Source organism: Chiloscyllium plagiosum, unplaced genomic scaffold (assembly GCF_037043375.1).
Source record: "Chiloscyllium plagiosum isolate Xiang-an unplaced genomic scaffold, Cpla_swu_hap1 HiC_scaffold_8, whole genome shotgun sequence".
Classification (NCBI taxonomy): Eukaryota; Metazoa; Chordata; class Chondrichthyes; order Orectolobiformes; family Hemiscylliidae; genus Chiloscyllium; species Chiloscyllium plagiosum.
Genome location: NW_028270146.1, coordinates 54,329,614 through 54,349,961, shown reverse-complemented (window position 1 = coordinate 54,349,961; position 20,348 = coordinate 54,329,614). Strand labels below are relative to the sequence as shown.

Here is a 20,348-nt window from a genome sequence, read left to right as displayed (position 1 = left end):
GGCAGGAGCCCTTCATCAGGAATGTAATTTTGACTGTCAACTGAATGGGGATAAGGCCAGTTTAGCAACAAAAGACTGAAAAAGGAATTTCTACCTTTTTAAAAAGTTGTTTCTGTTTTGAAAAGAGTTTCTGAAATTCATTGTGTTTACACTGCTGCTTCATTCAAGAAGCATGAGATGATGTTTGTGGATGGTGTAGCTCAGGGGTCTGTGTACAATGTGAGATTTGGCTGGCGAAAGATTGCTGATTGGTTGTGACTTTGTGACCAGTTGTGGATGCCAAAGACTATCAGCCTGACAACAACTCTCTCATTGGCTCCTGGGTAACCAAACAGCTTGTGGGTGTGAATGATACTGGCAGAAACCTTCAGACTATTGAAAAAACAGATGGCGTGTCTCTCCAGTAAAATACCTGAAGCCTGGAGAAAGACAGTTTATTTTCTCCTACAAGTTGATGGAAGCTGCTGCTTTTACCCAATAAGACAGTTTTTGTAATTCATGAACCAGTTATTCTGTGACGAAGTGAAAGAACCTGATGGAAATGATCAGAGGACTGAACAATTGGGAAACAAAAGAAACATTCCATTGAATGTTGAGGACTGGAGCATTTGAAGCGTTTCCCAGGAATTTATTTTCCCACCACTGAGAGGACCATTTTTTTGTCTTTATGTGTGTCAGACAAAAATTGCTGGAGAATCTCAACAGGACTGGCATCATCTGTGGAGAGAAAGCAGAGTCAAACTTTCGGTTTCAGTGACCTCCGTATCAAAATGTTCTGAAGAAGGGTCACTGGACTCTTAACTGCCCTCTGAGCAATTAGAGACAGACAATAACTGCTGGCCTAGCCAGTGACGCCCTTATGAATAAATGTTTTAAAAAACTGGGGATCTTCACTGATGATTGCACAATGTTCAGCACCATTTGCGATCCCTCAGATACTGAAGCGTCTTGTGTCATTATGCAACATCCAACAGGAGCTGATGAATGGCGGTTGTGCCACACAAGCTACCAGCAATAAACACCTCCAACAAGACAGAATCTGACCATCGTCCGTTGGCATTCAGTGGCACAGCCTTCACTGAATCTCCCACAATCAACAACAAAAACAAATTACTGGAAAAGCTCAGCAGGTCTGGCAGCATCTGTGGAGAGAAGTCACAGTTGATGTTTTGGGTTCCTCTGAGGAAGGGTCACTCAACCCAAAACATCAACTCTGATTTGTCTCCACAGCTGCTGCTCGACCTGCTGAGCTTTTCTAGCGATTTCTGTTTTTGTTTCTGATGTACAGTATCCACAGTTGTTTCAGTTTTGTTTAGTATTTATGCTCACTATCAACATCACAGACATTACTATAGGCCAGTAATTGAACCAAACCAACAATTTAAATACTTCTGACTCGTGATTCATGCATTGAATATAGGAGTTGGAACACATGTTGTGACTGTATAGGACATTGGTGAGACCACCTTTTGAATACGGTGTTCAATTCTGGTCTCCCTATTATAGGAAACATGTTGTTAAACTTGAAAGGGTTCAGAAAAGAATTACTTGGATGTTGCCAGGATTGGAGGGTTTGAGCTATAGGGAGAAACTGGGGTTTTTTTCCCCTGGAGTGTCAGAGGATCAGGGGTGACCTTATATAGGTTTATAAAATCATGACGTATTGATAGTGTGAATAGCCAAGGTCTTTTTCCTCCCAGAGTAGGGGAGTCCAAAACTAAAGGGTATAAGTTTAAGGGGAGAGGGGAGAGATTCAAAAGGGACCCGAGGGGTAACATTTTCACATGGAGGGTGGTGCGTGTATGGAATGAGCTACCAGAGTAAGTGGAAGGCTGGTACAATTACAACATTTCAAAGGCATCTGGATGAGTATATGAATTGGAAGGGAGTTTGGCCAAATGCTGGCAATTGGGACTAGATCAGTTTAAGATATCTGCTCAGCGCAAACAAGTTAGACTGAGGGTCTGTTTTGTGCTGTGCAACTCCATGAATCCCTATTGCCTGTCCACCATCTGCAAGGCACAAATCATGATGGAATATTTGTTTGAATGAGTGCAGTTCAAACATCAATGAAGCAGCTTGACACCATTTAGAACAAAGCATCGCACTTGACTGGTATCCTTTCACATTTAGTCCCTTCACCACTGATGTAAAGTAGCCTTAATGTGTAATATTTACAAGATGGATTGCAGTATCTCACTCAGACTCCTGTAAGAGCATCTTGCAAACCAGCAATCTCTGCAACCTCAGAGGACGATAACAGCAGATGCATTGGAACACCATCACCTGCTACTTCCCCTTCAATTCAAACACCATCCTGCTTTGGATTTATATTGCTGTCATTCTGTCACTGGGTCAAAATCCTGGGACTCCCTTGATAACTGCATTGTGGATTTGAGTAATCCCCAAGGAACAGCAGCAGTTCAAGGAGGCAGCTCACTACCACCATCTCAAAGAAAAAAAAATGCTAGCCACACACACACCTTGGGATTTTTAAAAAAAAATCTTGGACAGACAGCAGGTAATAAATTGTTACACAAGTTCATGGTAGTATGAATGATTTGGAGATGCCAGTTTTGGATTGGGGTGTACAAAGTTAAAAATCATACAACACCAGGTTATAGTCCAATTGGAAAGGTTTAATTGGAAAGCACACTAGCTTTCGGAGCGCCGCTCCTTCATCAGGTGATGGTGGAGGACACAATTGTAAGGCACAGTAAAGCAAGAATTTAATGTGTGACGTAACTGAAATTATAGATTAAAAAAATACCTTGATTGTCTGTTGAGTCTTTCATCTGTTTGAATACCACGATAGTTTCACTTCTTCCTTGCGTAAATCACAAAACCCTTTTTTAAAAGTTACATTCTCTGGTTAGCTGTGACAATTAATGTTAGCTAGACAATATGTTAAAGGTGTTAGTCCCCTGTGTTCCCTGTCTATGCCATGATGTTTAGATTAATTCTAATCTAAAAAGTGAGATAACAAAGTTTTACATGAATTCATGCAGTTTTTGAGCAAAGTACAAATTCACCCCACAAAATGTGTGTGTGTATGTGGGTCTTTGTGTCTGTCTATGTTGGGGGTTGTGAGTGTGAGAGAGTGTATGTGTGTGTGTATGTAGTGGAGTGTAGAGTGTCTTACGTTTGTGAGGGGGTGCATGTGAGAGTGTAGGAGTGTGTGCATGTGTCTGGGTGGGGGGTTGTGTCTGTGAGAGAGTGTATGTGTGTGTGCATGGGTGGAGAGTGGTCCAAGTCTCTGAGAGGATGCCTGAGAGAGTGTGGGAGTGTGTGTGTCTGTAAGGGTGTGTATGAATGTGTGTGTGTGTGTGTGTGTGTAGGAGTGTCTATGTATGTGTATAGTGCAATGGTGGTCACCTGTAATGTGACATGAACCCAAGGTCCCGGTTGAGGCCCTCCCTATGAGTACTGAACTTAGCTATCAGCCTCTGCTCAGCCACTTTTCGCTGCTGTCTGTCCCGAAGTCCACCTTGGAGGATGGTCACCCGAAGGTCCGAGGTCAAATGTCCTGGACCACTGAAGTGTTCCCCAATTGGGAGGGAACACTCCTGTCTGTTGATTGTTGTGCGGTGCCCATTCATCAGTTGTTGTAGCCTTTGCTTGGTTTCCCCAATGTACCATGCCTCAGGGCATCCTTGCCTGCAACGTATAAGATAGCCAACGTTGGCTGAGTCACATGAGTACCTGCCATGTACAAGGTGGGAGCTGTCCCCACGTGTAATGGTGGTATCCATGTTCACACTCTGACATGACTTGCAGCGCCTACCATGACAGGGTTGTATGGAGTTGTCCTGAGAGCCGAGCAGCTCGCTACGAACAATGATTTGTTTGAGGTTTGATGGTTGTTTAAAGGCAAGCAGTGGAGGTGTGGGGAAGGTCTTGGCGAGGTGCTCATCCTCATTGATAATGTGTTGCAGGTCATGAAGAACACGGCATAGTTTGTCAGCTCCTGGGAAGTACTGAACAACGAAGGGTACCCTGTCAGTTGCAGCATGTGTCTGTCTCCTGAGGAGGTCATTACGGTTCCTTGCTGTGGCACATCAGAACTGGCGGTCGATGGGTTGAGCATCGTACCCCATTCTTGTGAGGGTATCCCTGAGTACTTCCAGGTGCCCGTCACGTTCCTCCTCATCTGAGTAGATCTGGTGTACGCGTAAGGCTTGTCCATAGGGAATGGCTGTTTTAATACGTTTTGGGTGGAAGCTGGAGAAGTGTAGCATTGTGAGGTTGTCTATGGGTTTGCGGTAGAGTGTGGTGCTGAGGTGTCCATCCTTGATGGAGATGCATGAGTTCAAGAATGAGACAGATAGTCGAGAGTAACCCATGGTGAGTTTGATGGTGGGATGAAACTTGTTGATATCATGGTGTAGTTTTATCAGTGACTCCTCGCCATGGGTCCAGAGGAAGAAAATGTCGTCAATGTCCCTGGTGAATAATGTTGGTTGGAGATCCTGCATAAAGAGATCTTGTTCGAACCTGTGCATAAAAATGTTGGCATATTGGGGTGCAAATCTGGTCCCCATGGCTGTTCCATGTGTCTGGATGAAGAACTGGTTGTCAAAGGTGAAGGTGTTGTGATCGAGGATAAAGCAGATGAGTTTTGGGTGGAAGACCTTCCCCACACCTCCACTGCTTGCCTTTAAACAACCATCAAACCTCAAACAAATCATTGTTCGTAGCGAGCTGCTTGTAGGATGGTGTTTGGAAATTGGCAGTTGTTGGTGTTTAGTACTGAGGCTGTTGCAGTGATGCCATAATTGTGGGGGATGCTGGTGTAGAGTGCGGAAACATCCATTGTGACGAGCAATGTTCCCGGTTCGACTGGTCTGTGTGTGCTGAGTTTCTGTAAGAAATCCGTAGTGTCACGACAGAAGTTGGGGATCCCCTGTACAATAGGTTTCAAGATGCCTTCAACATAATTTGTACTTGCAGAGTTACATTGGACTTTGCTCAAAAACTGCATGAATTCATGTAAAACTTTGTTATCTCACTTTTTAGATTAGAAACAATCTAAACATCATGGCATAGACAGAGAACACAGGGGGCTAACACCTTTAAAATATTGTTTAGCTAACATGAATTGTCACAGCTAACCTGAGAATGCAACTTTTAAAAAAGGGTTTTGTGATTTACACATGAAAGCAGTGAAACTATCATGTTCTTCGAACAGATTAAAGACTCAACAGTCAATCAAGGTATTTTTTAATCTATAATTTCAGTTACATCACACTGTAAATTCTTGCTATAAATTCTGTGCCTTACAACGGTGTCCTCCACTATCACCTGACGAAGGAGCGGCGCTCTGAAAGCTCGTGTGCTTCCAATTAAACCTGTTGGACTATAACCTGGTGTGTGATTTTTAACACGGTAGTATGAATGTCTTGAGGAATAGCACCATTTCTAATCTTCCCCCTTAATGCTGCATTTATTAATGAAGTATATCATTCATAATACAGTTCAAAATGCATGTAAGTGAAATGTTCTGAAGATTTTATTTAAAACTGATACATTGTTCACATGGCATGAAAATGTGCAATACATCAGACTTTGTTCAAGTTTCCCTATACAAAGCTAACAAGGGTATACAACCAGAAATACAATACACATTTTTACAATGCACTCAGTTTAAGAAAATTCACACATCCCTTTTATTCTCACTATCAGATATAGCATTCCTGTAGATTCATTTAGGCACTACAACTCACTGCTGCCATGAACACAATTTAGAGAAAAATTAGACTCAACAAGCCATAGTCATACATGTCAGTCTTTCTTAGTTTGTAATGTTTTCAATGTAGTTGCTTTGGTTAATGTATCAGTTTGTTCAATGATAATTCTGACTTTTCTGTGCTAATGCGGGTCTAATACTATGATAAATCACTCCTTTGATTTAAACTGGAAATGAAGCAGCGGGCTTGTTTTGACAGTGTAATGGCAGATGTTAGTACATGCAGATCTAAGAAAGTTAGCAATTGAGTAAAAATACATATCTGAAAATATCAAAAAGGTTTGCTAAAAGGCGGTGAAACAGTCGGAGGTAAAATTATCTGATTATTCACAGAAGTTGAGACCTGTTTGTTCATCTGCGCATTACACTGTCCAATAAACTTTACTGCTGTTTTAGCCAGGTTAAAAAAAAACAAAGATTGTATTAAGGGATGAATTCTTTTGGTTTTAAAATTGTTTGATTGTGTTAAACTTATGAACAAATAGAAAATTTTGTCATCTAGTCTTTTTTTCAGTTCCTTGTATACAAAGCTACTTATTGACAATTGATCTTGCTTTTCAAACATTGTCATGTATGTCTATGTACTATTGTTTGCATGCAAGTTTTACTTCCAGTAAAACATCTGTTATATTACAATGTTTAATTTGGTATAAACAGTTTATATAAATGGTTTAATGACACATATTTCTTATAGTGTTCACAAGCATTAGTGAGAGAACAGGGCTGTTAAGAAATAGGCTGTGCTTCATTAACAGTTAGAATTTGAAATTAAAACCTTGTATTCTATATATTTACATTGCATCATTTTCGATCATCTAAACTAAAATCAATTAAAAGGGGAATGGCTGGAACACTTCCATGCAATTCTTTTGTTGCTATCACAAATATTAGGATCACTAAATAGCATGTGTTACTTGTACTAGCAGAAACTATAAGCAACTATACACAAATGTTGGAGGAGCACTAAGATTTTAAGAAAATACACAAGCTGCCAGCTTTGATGTTTTACAAATGACACTCCATTTGCCAAAATGCTTGTTAGTAACATTTCTCTTCCTTGAAAATCAGCTCTCAAAGCAAAGTCCAGCATATCATTGTGCTACTCTAATGCAAAAAGCACATAACCAAATGTTAAGGTACAACACCACAGTAATCTATCTTATTTGTATACTTTGCCACTTAAATTAAAATTATTTTGAAGAACAATTATCATTCCAATAAAATTATACATTTTCCTCAGTATTTACCTTTCTTAGAACAACTGTCATACTTTAGACATTAAACTATCAAACATAATTTATGGTTTTTGCAAGAGCAAAATTGTTACACATCTCTACACTGTTTCATTCTAAGCTGTTTTAGAATCTCTATTTTCACAAGGTAGGTCTTCTGCTTCCATTCCCAATAAGCTGACAAGATTCTTTAAACATGCACATCCCTGTAGCTTCCAGGCTTTGCTAAAAATTCTGTGGACATAAAGGTGTCCACATAGGTAAAATTCAACATCATTGTTCAGAACAGCCTGATTTTCAGGCTGTGTGAGACTTTACAGGACAGCACAAAAGAACTTCTTCTCTCTGAAGGGGTTTTCTGATGCAGGAACTGGTGTCAGCAAAGGATCTTCTTTAGCATGGGCTTCGCAGTAAGCCATCAAATCTGCTGCTGCTTTGGATACCTGGAATATATAAATAAAAGTTAGGCTTTTTTCAGTTTTATGTTTAGACAGTAATTAAATGATCACCTGCAAGGAAAAGAAAAAAGTCAAACAGAGTCAGGTGCTAGTTTTTCCACCAGAGAATGCCATAGCCATACCTTTAAAAATTGTTGCTATAGCGGGAAATCAGTGACATTCATACAGAACACCTTGACTCAGCAACAACAATTTGCCTCTTAGAAGCACCACTCCAAACATTTGCGCATAGAATCCAGAATCATTTTTTGGAGCAGTAATGAAGGGGTGCTGCACCCAGGGTGTCATTTATCAGATAAAATGTTAAATCAAGTTTTCACTGTCTACGTCGAGTCAAAGGAAGCTTGGTACTGTTTGAAAAAGTTTTAATCAAGGTTTATTCCTCATCCAACATCATAAAGACAGTTTTGTTTGCCTATTTGCCTCATTACTATTTACGGGGACTTTCCTTCTCACAACCTGCCTGTGGCTTCTGATTATATTTCAAAAATATTTATATTTATAGGGCGGCAGTATGGAATGCCCTGACTTGAAAACAAAGTTATTACTAGTTCTTTAAATGATCTTAGGTTAAAATTAGTAGACAAAGAAACTGTACAAACATGCTGTAACTGACACAAGAATTACATATCAGATTCCAGTACCTTCAGCTTTCATGCTTTTGCATTAATGTTTAAGCAGCTAGATTACACATCAGGAATAAAGTCAGAGAGCCTGAAGCGTGGAGAGATAAGCTGGAAGAGGGTGGGGGTGGGGAGAAAGTAGCATCGAGTACAATAGGTGAGTGGGGGAGGGGATGAAGGTGATAGGTCAGGGAGGAGGGTGGAGTGGATGGGTGGAAAAGAAGATAGGCAGGTAGGACAAGTCACGGGGGCAGTGCTGAGCTGGAAGTTTGGAACTAGGGTGAGGTGGAGGAAGGGAAAATGAGGAAACTGTTGCAGTCCACATTGATGCCCTGGGGTTGAAGTGTTCCGAGGCAGAAGATGAGGCGTTCTTCCTCCAGGCGTCTGGTGGTGAGGGAGTGGCGGTGAAGGAGGCCCAGGACCTCCATGCCCTCGGCAGAGTGGGAGGGGGAGTTGAAACGTTGGGCCACAGAGCGGTGTGGTTGATTGGTGCGGGTGTCCCGGAGATGTTCCCTAAAGCGTTCTGCTAGGAGGCGTCCAGTCTCCCCAATGTAGAGGAGACCGCATCGGGAGCAACGGATACAATAAATGATATTAGTAGATGTGCAGATAAAACTTTGATTGATGTGGATGGCTTCTTTAGAGCCTTGGATGGAGGTGAGGGAGGAGGTGTGGGCGCAGGTTTTACAGTTCCTGCGGTTGCAGGATGGGAGGGTGGGTTATAGGGAGGCGTCGACATGACCAGGTAGTCACGGAGGGAACAGTCTTTGCGGAAGGCGGAAAGGGGTGGGGAGATAAATATATCCCTGGTGGTGGGGTCTTTTGGGTGGTGCTGGAAATGTCGGCAGATGATTTGGTTTATGCGAAGGTTGGTAGGGTGGAAGGTGAGCACCAGGGGCATTCTGTCCTTGTTACGGTTGGAGGGGTGGGTTCTGAGGGCAGAGGTGCGGGTTGTGGACAAGATGCATTGGAGGGCATTTTTAACCACGCGGGAAGGGAAATTGCGGTCTCTAAAGAATGAGGCCATCTGGTGTGTTCTGTGGTGGAACTGGTCCTCCTGGGAGCAGATACGGCAGAGGCGGAGGAATTTGGAATATGGGATGGCATTTTTGCAAGATGTAGGGTGGGAAGAGGTGTAATCCAGGTAATCAGGGAGTCAGTGGGTTTGTAAAAAAATGTCAGTGTCAAGTCGGTTGTCATTAATGGAGATGGAGAGGTCCAGAAAGGGGTGGGAGGTGTCAGAGATGGTCCAGGTAAATTTAAGGTCAGGGTGGAATGTGTTGGTGAAGTTGATGAATTGCTCAACCTCCTCACGGGAGCACGACGTGACGTCAATGCGGTCATCAATGTAGCGGAGGAAGAGGTGGGGAGTGGAGCTGGTGTAATGATGGAAGATGGACTGTTCTACATAGCCAACAAAGAGACAGGCCTAGCTGGGGCCCATACGTGTGCTCATGGCTACCCCTTTGGTCTGGAGGAAGTGGGAGGATTCGAAGGAGAAATTGTTAAGGGTGAGGACCAGTTCGGCCAAACGAATGAGAGTGTCGGTGGAAGGGTACTGTTGGGGATGTCGGAAGAGGAAAAAACGGAGGGCTTGGAGGCCCTGGTCATGGCAGATGGAGGTGTAGAGGGATTGGATATCCATGGTGAAGATGAGGCATTGGGGGCCGGGGAAACGGAAGTCTTGGAGGAGGTGGAGGGTGTGGGTGGTGTCTCGAATGATGTGGGGAGTTCCTGGACTAGGGGGGGATAGGACAGTGTTGAGGTAGGTACAGATGAGTTCAGTGGGGCAGGAGCATGCTGAGACAATGGGTCGGTCAGGCTGGTCAGGCTTGTGGATCTTGGGAAGGAGGTAGAACCGGACAGTGCGGGGTTCCCAGACTATGAGGTTGGAAGCTGTGGGTGGGAGATCTCCTGAGGTGATGAGGTTCTGTATGGTCTGGGAGATGATGGTTTGGTGATGGGGGATGGGGGTCATGGTCGAGGGGGCAGTAGGAAGAGGTGTCCTCGAGTTGGCGTTTGGCTTCAGCGGTGTAGAGGTCAGTGTGCCAGACTACCACTGCACCCCCTTTATATGCTGGCTTGATGGTGAGGTTGGGATTTGAGCGCTGCGCGTTGTGAGGGTGAGAGGTTGGAGTGGGGGAGGGGTGTAGACAGGTTGAGGCGGTTAATGTCCCGGCAGCAGTTGGAAATGAAGAGGTTGAGGGCAGGTAATAGGCCAGCGTGGGGTGTCCAGGTGGATGCAGTGTGTTGGAGGTGGGCAAAGGCATCCTCGGAAGGTGGGCGGGTGTCCTGATTGTGAAAGTAAGCTCGGAGGGGGAGGAAGAAGTGTTCGACGTCACGGGATGTATTAAATTCATTGATGCGTGGACGGAGGGGGATGAAGGTGAGTCCTTTGCTGAGGACTGATCGTTCATCCTCAGTGAGGGGAAGGTCGGGAGGGATGGTGAAAACTCGGCAGGGCTGGGAGCTGGGATCTGGTGTGGGTGTGGAGCTGGGAGTGGGGGCGGAGCCGGTAACTGGAGTGGGTGTGGTGGTGGGGGGAATAGGGGTGGAGTCAGGAGCAGGGGTAGTGTTCCCCTCAGGGTCCTGAGGGCCGGGAATGGTGACAGTGGGATGTGGGGGGCATGTCTGCAGAATGCAGGTGAGTGGCGTTGGTGGGGGTGGAAGTGGTGACAGACACGGCAGTAGAGGTGGCGGAAGTCACTGAGCGTGTGACATCAGCGATGATTTGATGGGTGGAAGTGATTTCACGTGTGATGCATGAGGAATTGAGAGGGGTGGAAGTGGTTGTGGGAGTGGCCATGATGGGGGAGGAAGTAACATCAATCAGAATGGGGGTGGCAGCTGCACCAGCCGCATGGCTAATGGTGACCAATCAGTTCCAGAGGCCGGGGGCCACATCCTGCACCTCCGCCCTCAGACCCCACCCTCCAACCGTAACAGAACGTCCCTGGTGCTCACCTTCCACCCTACCAACCAAATCATCCGCCGAAATTTCCGCCACCTCCAAAAAGACCCCACCACGAGGGATATATTTCCCTCCCCACTCCTTTCCGCCTTCCGCAATGACCGTTCCCTCCGTGATTACCTGGTCAGGTCCACGCCCGCCTACAACCCACCCTCCCATCCTGGCACCTTCCCCTGCCACCGCAGGAACTGTAAAACCTGCGCGCACACCTCCTCCCTCACCTTCATCCAAGGCCCTAAAGGAGCCTTCCACATCAATCAAAGTTTTACCTGCACATCCACTAATATCATTTATTGTATCCGTTGCTCCCGATGCGGTCTCCTCTACATTGGGGAGACTGGAAGCCTCCCAGCAGAGCACTTTAGGGAACATCTCCGAGACACCCACACCAATCAACCACACCGCCCTGTGGCCCAACATTTCAACTCCCCCTCCCATTCTGCCGAGGACATGGAGTTCCTGGGCCTCCTTCATCGCCGCTCCCTCACCACCAGACGCCTGGAGGAAGAACGCCTCATCTTCTGCCTCGGAACACTTCAACCCCAGGGCATCAATGTGGACTGCAACAGTTTCCTCATTTTCCCTTCCTCCACCTCACCCTAGTTCCAAACTTCCAGCTCAGCACTGCCCCCGTGACTTGTCCTACCTGCCTATCTTCTTTTCCACCCATCCACTCCACCCTCCTCCCTGACCTATCACCTTCATCCCCTCCCCCACTCACCTATTGTACTCGATGCTACTTTCTCCCCACCCCCACCCTCCTCCAGCTCATCTCTCCACGCTTCAGGCTCTCTGCCTTTATTCCTGATGAAGGGCTTTTGCCCAAGACGTCGATTTTACTGCTCCTCAGATACTGCCTGAACTGCTGTGCTCTTCCAGCACCACTAATCCAGATTACCCACTGAACCTAACTTCGAACAAGGTAGCACTATTCCATACTAATATGTATGGGGCTATATGTTCTTGGATGTTTAGGAGCTCATAGCCAAATATCTAAAGGATGATAAATTGGGTTGGGGTTCAAAATGGCCACAATGGAGCTAGCTACCAATTTCCAGCCTGTGAACAGACCCACTAGCATGACCATTAAATTCCATCATTAAGATGCTGCCACATGTATTGAGGTCTTCCAGCTTTCATCTCAGAGTTTCTGCATGCATTGTGTTTTGCTCTTGTAACGAAGGTCAAATGATTGGCTTGTGGTGAATGCAAGTCAAAAGTCTAGTTTGTAGATAATACATATGTTGGAAATTTATAATGAGTCAGGGATTTCAAGGCCCATAAATCAATTATATTGTTGACAACTGTGGAGGTGGTGGTTTACTAGATGAATATCTGGAGTTGGTGGGTTGCCTTATGTTGAAAGGTTGGACAAGTTAAGATTGTATTCAACAGATTTTAGAAAAGAGAGCACTTGATTGAAAGATATAAGTGTAGTGATTGTAACAAGGTCAGCCAGGTAGAATATACGAGATCCCTGATTGAGCCAGATAAACAGCCCCAATCAGGGAACTCTGGCTGACATATAAGCAGGAGTGTCAGACACCTTGATATTCTGAGGGCTGGCTCTGAGGAAGCTAAACCACTGTCATGGACTTTCCACATATAAATAAAGAGTAACTTTGAGACGAGAATGTGTGAGAATGGTGTAGTAAGTCGATCAACCATGATATTTCTGAATAGTGGAGGAGGCTTAAGGAAATGAAAGGCCTGTGCTAAATGTGTATATCAAGATCTCTGATGCACAAAGACTTAGACATTGCATTTTAATCTATAAACTGATCTCTAGTTTCTTGTAAAATAAAGCGTACTTCTTTGTGGTGTCTCTACCAAGATGTAACTGCACAAACCTGAATCTGGAACGGACAGAAATTAGCAACTTTAGAAATGTCAGGGAATGTTGCAGTGTAACCAAATGCTGAAGTGAATGAATACAGTCGTCTACTTTGTTCAGCTCTACACATTAAGAGGAAGAATAGGTTCAGCTCTTGGCCTTATGGGTAAAAGTACAATCCAACACATCAGTAAATCACACAGATAGAAGGGTCCATCAACAATTCCCAAAGTGCTAGGTTAGCTGACCTCAAAAGTCATGAATTGTGCACTACAATTTTATCAGTTGTCTCTGTCTAAAGAGGAACAAAAATCAACCAAGGTTTCTGCTAATAGCCATCTATGTTTGACAAAATATTTGTGTGAATATTGGGTGGAAACAGGATCAACATGACTCATTATCCTCTAAGGTCTCATTTACCAACACTCACTACCAGTACCGCTGGAACTGGTCAACAGGAGTTGGTACTTTCAGGACAGGAAGTCTGAAAACATTTACTAATCTGATGATAATATTGTTTAACACTTCAGAAATACCTCAATATCAGAAATAGCTTTAGCTTTTATTTTTGTTTTGCTGCAAAATTATGTGCCATTCTCACCCCTTGTTTTCTTCAAGATTTCTCACGTCAGATTCAGTCAAGAAATTAAAGACCTTGAATTATTGTTGTGCAGTAAATGCCTAGCAACTGTCTGCCTATTGTTTTACCAGCAGGGATAAATATCAAAGAAAATGACAGAGTAATAACAGGAAATGGATTATCGGATTATTAATCATTGGAACACTAAATCTTCCACCTTGCTTCCATTCTGAGATTATTCTCAATGGCCTGCTACAGTGTTACAATAAAGACACACCACAAGCTGAATGGACTGCATCTCATCTTTCAATCTCAGAATTCAACAGATTTCTGCAAAAAATTAAGTTCAACAATGTTAGATTATAAACTCTATCTTAGCACTTAAGGCTTTAGGCACAGTGCTGTATGTACTGTATCACTCTATGAGTGGGCTATGATGAGATGTGTGGAGAAGGGTTAGTATCGTGATGATTATCTCCAAATTGGGAGCAACTCACTGCCTCTTTTATGTATCTGTCAAATGGGAGGCAAGTTTTTTTTTGCTAGACACATAGCTACCAATTAAACTGGATTATTTTGTTATCATAGAGACATACAGCATGGAAACAGACCCTTCGGTCCAATCCGTCCATGCTGACCAGATATCCCAACCAAATCTAGTCTCACATGCCAGCACCCAGCCCATATCCCTCCAAACCGTTCCTATTCATATACCCATCCAAATGTTTCTTAAAATGTTGCAATTGTACCACTTCTCAGCCCATTGGCCCATCGGTCCAGATCCTGTTGTAATCGGAGGTAACCTTCTTTGCTGTCACTACACCTCCAATTTTGGTGTCATCTGCAAACTTACTGACTGTACCTCCTATGCTCGCATCCAAATCATTTATGTAAATGACAAAAAGTAGATGACCCAGCACCAATCCTTGTGGCACTCCACTGGTCACAGGCCTCCAGTCTGAAAAACAACCCTCCACTACTACCCTCTGTCTTCTACCTTTGAGCCAGTTCTGTATCCAATTGTCTAGTTCTCCTTGTATTCCTCGAGATCTAACCTTGCTAATCAGTCTCCCATGGGGAACCTTGTCAAACGCCTTTCTGAAGTCCATATAGATCACATCTACTGCTCTGCCCTCATCAATCCCCTTTGTTACTTCCTCAAAAAACTCCATCAAGTTTGTGAGACATGATTTCCCACGCACAAAGCCACGTTGACTATCCCTAATCAGTCTTTGCCTTTCCAAATACAGGATTCCCTCCAACAACTTGCCCACCACCGAGGTCAGGCTCACTGCTCTATACTTCTCTGGCTTGTCCTTACCACCCTTTTTAAACAGCGGTACCACGTTAGCCAACCTCCAGTCTTCCGGCACCTCACCTGTGACTATTGATGATACAAATATCTCAGCAAGAGGCCCAGCAATCACTTCTCTAGCTTCCCACAGAGTTCTAGGGTACACCTGATCAGGTCCTGGGGATTTATCCACCTTTATGCGTTTTAAGACATCCAACACTTCCTCCTCTGTAACATGGACATTTTTCAAGATGTCACCATCTATTTCCCTACATTCTTTATCTTCCATATCCTTTTCCACAGTAAATACTGGTGCAAAATACTCGTTTAGTATCTCCCCCATTTTCTGCACCTCCACACAAAGGCCGCCTTGCTGATCTTTGAGGGGCCCTATTCTCCCCCTAGTTACCCTTTTGACCTTAATGTATTTGTAAAAATTCTTTGGATTCCTCCTTAATTCCATTTGCCAAAGTTATCTCATGTCTTAAATGTCTTATTAATGCCACAACTCTCATCATTAATATTCAGCTGTCAATTTCACCAGATGTCGAGAATTTTAGCTATCTGATACCAGTTAGGATCTTGGCCACAATCAGCCAGCCTGTCACTCAGGGTGGTCAGAATCAGGATGCTGCCCACATAATTGGGGAGGAGATGAACGTCAAGCAGCCCACCACCTGTTTTGAATCTTTCTGCCTTATTGTGGGCTGCTTCCCTAGGAAAGCAAAAAAAAAAGGAGAGCTCTAAAGGGAGATGAAAGCACGTGGCACAGTGATTATTTTGGCACCGGTGGGAAGATGGCCCGAGTGAGGGAATAAGCAGTGCTGAGGGCATGCAGGGTTAATGCTGTCGGGGCTTGGAGTGGGTAAGAGCAAGTAGCAAAGGTGTCGCAGGCAACAGTGAGATTGGCAGAGCACGAGCCTTGCTGGGAGGAGTGTACATAGCAGAGATAAAAAGTGTGTGAGATATAACCGATATGATTGTGGCACTTACACAGATGAAGTGGGGAAGGTCACTGACCTTCCTCCTACATAGCATTTTGGAGGAGTCCATAACAAACACTGTGCTAACCCTAGATGGCAATCTCACACCAAGTTGACATTGTGTGGTCTCATGAGCACTTGTGCCAGTCCCATGGGGTGAGGAAGTCCAGTATCTGAACTACCCCCTTGACCAGGATCTCCGGGCTTCTGCCTGCAAAACGGCCTCCAATTTCTCCTTGCCTGATATAATAAGGGGCAAATTTCAGGAAGCATGCAGGACAATTCTATCAGACAGTGCTTGTCCAGGTGCATAATAGACTTTAAAAATTAGTGCATCACCAGGGATTGTGGTCAATTCCAAAATAACAAGTGAATGGGAGTTGTTCTAGGAACAGCATGTGGTAAAATGGAGCTAGAATTGGACTAGAGGTGCCTGAGGGGTGTGGTAGATTGTTAAGGAGGCAAGTTTTGAGAAGATAGTGAGATTCAGCTCACAATCTTTCTTCAGTTCTGATAAAAGGTTATCAATCTCAAGTGTTAACTGTTCCTCTCCACAGATGCTGTCTGACCTGCTGAGCAATCCCCAAAATATTTTAATTTCAGGCTTCCCAAGATCTCAGAATTTTTCTTTGGAAACTATTGTTACCAACTTTGTTTTGCTTCTGAAATATAATCAATTGAAGTTGTTTCACGCAAGAACTTGTTAATTTGGTTTAGGGTTTGTGCCACAGACTGTTAGGATGGAGAATTTTTACTTGCAGTTTCCTTTAGTGGCAGTAACTGGTGTTGATCATGTAATTGAGGGAACATGCAAACTGCTTCCTCAGAGAGGCATAGATATCAGCCATGCATAGGTTTTCTAGCCATCTCCCAGAAGTGGTTTGCATGGCAATGCTCTTTCAGGCCTGCTTGCTCTGATTTGAGGCTGTTTATGCAACGTTTGAAGCTAAAGCCTAGGAAGATGATTTTAGAAACAAAAATAAAAAGTGCTGGAAAAGCTCAGGTCTGGCAGCACCTGTGAAGAGTAATCACAGTTAACGTTTCAGGTCTGGTGATCCTTCCTCAGAACTGATTGTGGTTAGAAATATGTTAGTTATATGCAGAAGGTAATTGGGGGTGGGGGAAGAACACGGAGTAAGGAGTAAGCGATGGGTAAGGATAGAGCCCTGAAAAAAAAACAGATCGACAGACAAATGAGTTGGCTAGAAGTGTGAATAGCTGTTAGTGGAAACTGGCGAGGGCAGAATTCAGATGTTCACTTAGAAATGCACTTTACTTGCACTTCCCACAATCTAGTCACTGCACTCACTACTCACAATGTGGTCTCCTCTACACTGGGGAAATGAAGCATAGACTGGACGACCACTTCGCACAACATCTGACCGCAAAATAAAAAGACACCTCAGCTTCCAGTTGCCTGCCCCTTTAACACACCGCCCTGTTCCCTGGCCAACATTCTGTCTCAGGCTTGTTGCAGTGCTCAAGTGAAGCTCAGTGCAAGCTGGAAGGACAAAACTTCATTTTCCACTTCGGGACCCTGCAGCCCTCTGGCCTCGATATCAAATTCAATAACTTTAGGGCTTGAACTCCCCTATGTCCTAGCCCCTACCCCACACACCACACCTTGTTATTCACAGTCTGCCATTACACAGTACCTATTGTTAGACACTAACAGTCTCCATTAGTAGCTATTCACCCTCTCAGCCAGATCATTATCTATTCCTCTGTCTGTCCCACTGTCCTTCTCTCTCTTTGGACTCTATCTGCACCTATTTTGTTTACTCCAACCCCCTGCCCCATCCTATCTTCTGCACATAAACTGACATTTTTCTAACTATCATCAGTTTTGAGGAAGGTTCACCAGCTCAGAAACGTTAACTCCGATTTCTCTTCACAGATGCTGCCAGACCTGCTGGGCTTTTCCAGCAATGTTTTTGTCCCCGATTCACAGCATCCACAGTTTTTTCGGTTTTTAAGATGATTTTAGAAGAGTTTGTCAATTACCTTATGTCAGAAGACATTTCACAGTTGTTTTACATTAATCATATGACTCAGACATCATTATTAAAAGAAGTTCACACATGTCCAAAGATGGCTTCTAACAGATCATGAAGTAGTGCTGGAGTTCCCCTTCTGCAGCTGAGTGGTTTCTGTCCTTAGCCATAATTTTAAAAGTGAAACTGTGATTCATTGAACTTTAGACATGCAACCTGTAATACTCCCATTACTTTTTGATTGGAATAATCTCTCTCATTTGTCCTTAGATCTAGTCGTGCTTCTGCACGACATTTCAAACTATTTCCCTATCAATGCCACATTTGTCATGTGAACAACAACAGAATATTGATGTGAAAGCAAAATACTGCTAATGCCGGATATCAGAAATTAAAACAGAAAGTACTCAAAAAACCTCAGGAGGTTCATCAACACTTGGAGGAGAAGGAGCATTGTGAAGTCACATTGGACTCAAAACATTACCTGTTGTTTGCCAGACTGAGTTTCTATAGCACTTTGTCTTTATTTTATCATAGAATATTGATGTTGGACCTTGTATAGTAGTTATTCCTGACAGTCATTTCACCCTTTGTAATGCATTCAGTCAATGTATTGCAGTGCATTCATTCTATGTCTTAGAATGAATCTCCTATGCTTTTGACATCAATCAGAGCCATATAATGAAACACAATTATAATAACATTAGATGTGACTACTGAAGGTCTCAACTTCTGCAGCTGCCATCAAAAATGTGTAGAAAGCCTCGTAGTATGAATACATTGATGATAATCTGACTGAAGTGTTTAAAGTAGTCATCTCCCTTCCCCTGAAACTTCTGGCTTTGTCTCAGCTTCCTCAGCAGGTAGATCACCTTAAACTCTGACTTCTTCACCAGATGCGGACACCAACATGAACCCTACGAATGTCATTCCTAAATGTTGCAACATTTATCTTTGGCCAATACTAGCCATCATTGTCACTGCTGCCCTAACATCATTCAACATCAGTAGCTTCATGAAAGTTCTGAGCTGAAGCAAACTCTTTGGCAAGGTCAGCACTCAATGGACTATTTAGTTTCCAGCCTATGCTGTGACTATTCCAACACATTCCTGCTGAAATGGCAAATTTTGGCCTGAATATGTTGTGAACACTGGTTATCTCCTTTGTTCTTTGATCTGGTATCCGGGTTTGATTCCAGCCTTGAGTGACTGTGTGGTGTTTGCACAGTCTCCCCATGTCTGAGTGGGTTTCCACCAGGTGCTCCGGTTTCCTCCCATAATCCAAAGATGTGCAGGTTAGGTGAATTGACCATGTTAAATTGCCCATAGTGTTCAGGGATATATAGGTTAGGTGCATTAGTCAGGGGTAAATGTAGGTTAATAAGGGAGGGGAACGGGTCTGCGTGGGTTACTCTTCAGAGGGTCAGTGTGGCCATATTGGGCCAAAGGGCCTGTTTCCACACTGTCGGGATTCAATACAAAAAATAATCTTGGTTGTTTTGAACATTGCATTTTGTACAAATTCAATTCAGACAGAAGGCCTCGAATAATAATGTAGCAGCTTGATACTTTTGAAATATTAATGGGAAAGAAGAAAGAAGAAACTGCTAAATGTAAAGACAAGGTCCAATTTCTTATTTCTGGGTGTTGTTTCATTGGTGGTAATTAGTTCTCAGACTTACATTTTTTTTCTCTTCAAATACTGCCTGCGTAAATCTGTGCAAATGACTTTTTTTGTCTCTCATGGGGATATTATCATTTCAGTACAGCTGCTGTAGGCATTGGGATTACAAAAATAATTCAAACAATTTGCAGAGATAAACGCATGTGATTTAATATTGAAATGCAATTTGATGATCCAATACAAGTGACTGCCATTGTCTACAAGCACCATCTACGCTGTCGACTAGACTGATAAAAAGAAATCTATTAACACTTTAAAGGATTGCTTTACTGTATTCATCTACTTACTGTGTATAATTCAATCAGTGACTCATAGAATACAATGATTTCTAGTTCCAGGGAAAAAAATGCCCAGGCTATAAATTTTAAGTAGTACAGATAAAAATGGAGTGCAGAGACTCAGAAATATATTGTCTATAATAAAAGTGCTAAATTCCTTTAATCTTGGCAAGTCAAATGCTATGAATTCCAAAAAGCAGTGACAGGAGCTAAAAGTTTGTTACACTTACAACTCACATACATGAGATTTAACACAAGAAAATAACTTCTCTATGGCATGAAGAAAGAGTGCAGACCAAACAAAAGAATAATATAAAGACAATTGAATTAACTCTTGTTCTTTTGCCACCGGAGGACAAGTGTAAAGAATAGGCTTCTGACCTTTATTCTATCAATGTTGGCTTCCATTTTTAGTTGTTCCACCATCTTTCTGGCTTGTGCTATGCCTGTTGTGTTGTTGCTCGCCATTTGATCTCTATAAAAGAGAAAACAGAATATATGTCAGTATAGTTACAGAATAAGAACATTGTTAAACAATATACACGTTGGTAAGTAACACACAACAATTATTAAGTGGAGACTTTTAAAGTAGAAAGGAGTTACAAATGTAGAACCACAAAAGTCAGTTCTGAGGCCTCAGTTCTTCAATGTTAGGAGACATTTTTCATATT

At 43.2% G+C, this 20,348-nt stretch overlaps 1 protein-coding gene across 2 annotated transcripts in view; it reads right to left on the bottom strand.

Moving 5' to 3' along the window:
- Positions 1–5,487: 5,487 nt before the first annotated feature.
- The window catches only part of gng2 (guanine nucleotide binding protein (G protein), gamma 2), an 84,742-nt gene continuing 69,881 nt past the window's right edge, over positions 5,488–20,348 (bottom strand). For both annotated transcript variants that reach the window (XM_043697640.2, XM_043697637.2), the window contains 2 exons: positions 20,059–20,152; positions 5,488–7,421 (listed from right to left, as the gene is read on the bottom strand). In XM_043697640.2, the coding sequence (XP_043553575.1) occupies positions 7,293–7,421; positions 20,059–20,145 (216 nt within the window). In that variant the 5' untranslated portion in view covers positions 20,146–20,152 and the 3' untranslated portion in view covers positions 5,488–7,292. The remainder of the gene's footprint in view (positions 7,422–20,058; positions 20,153–20,348) is intronic.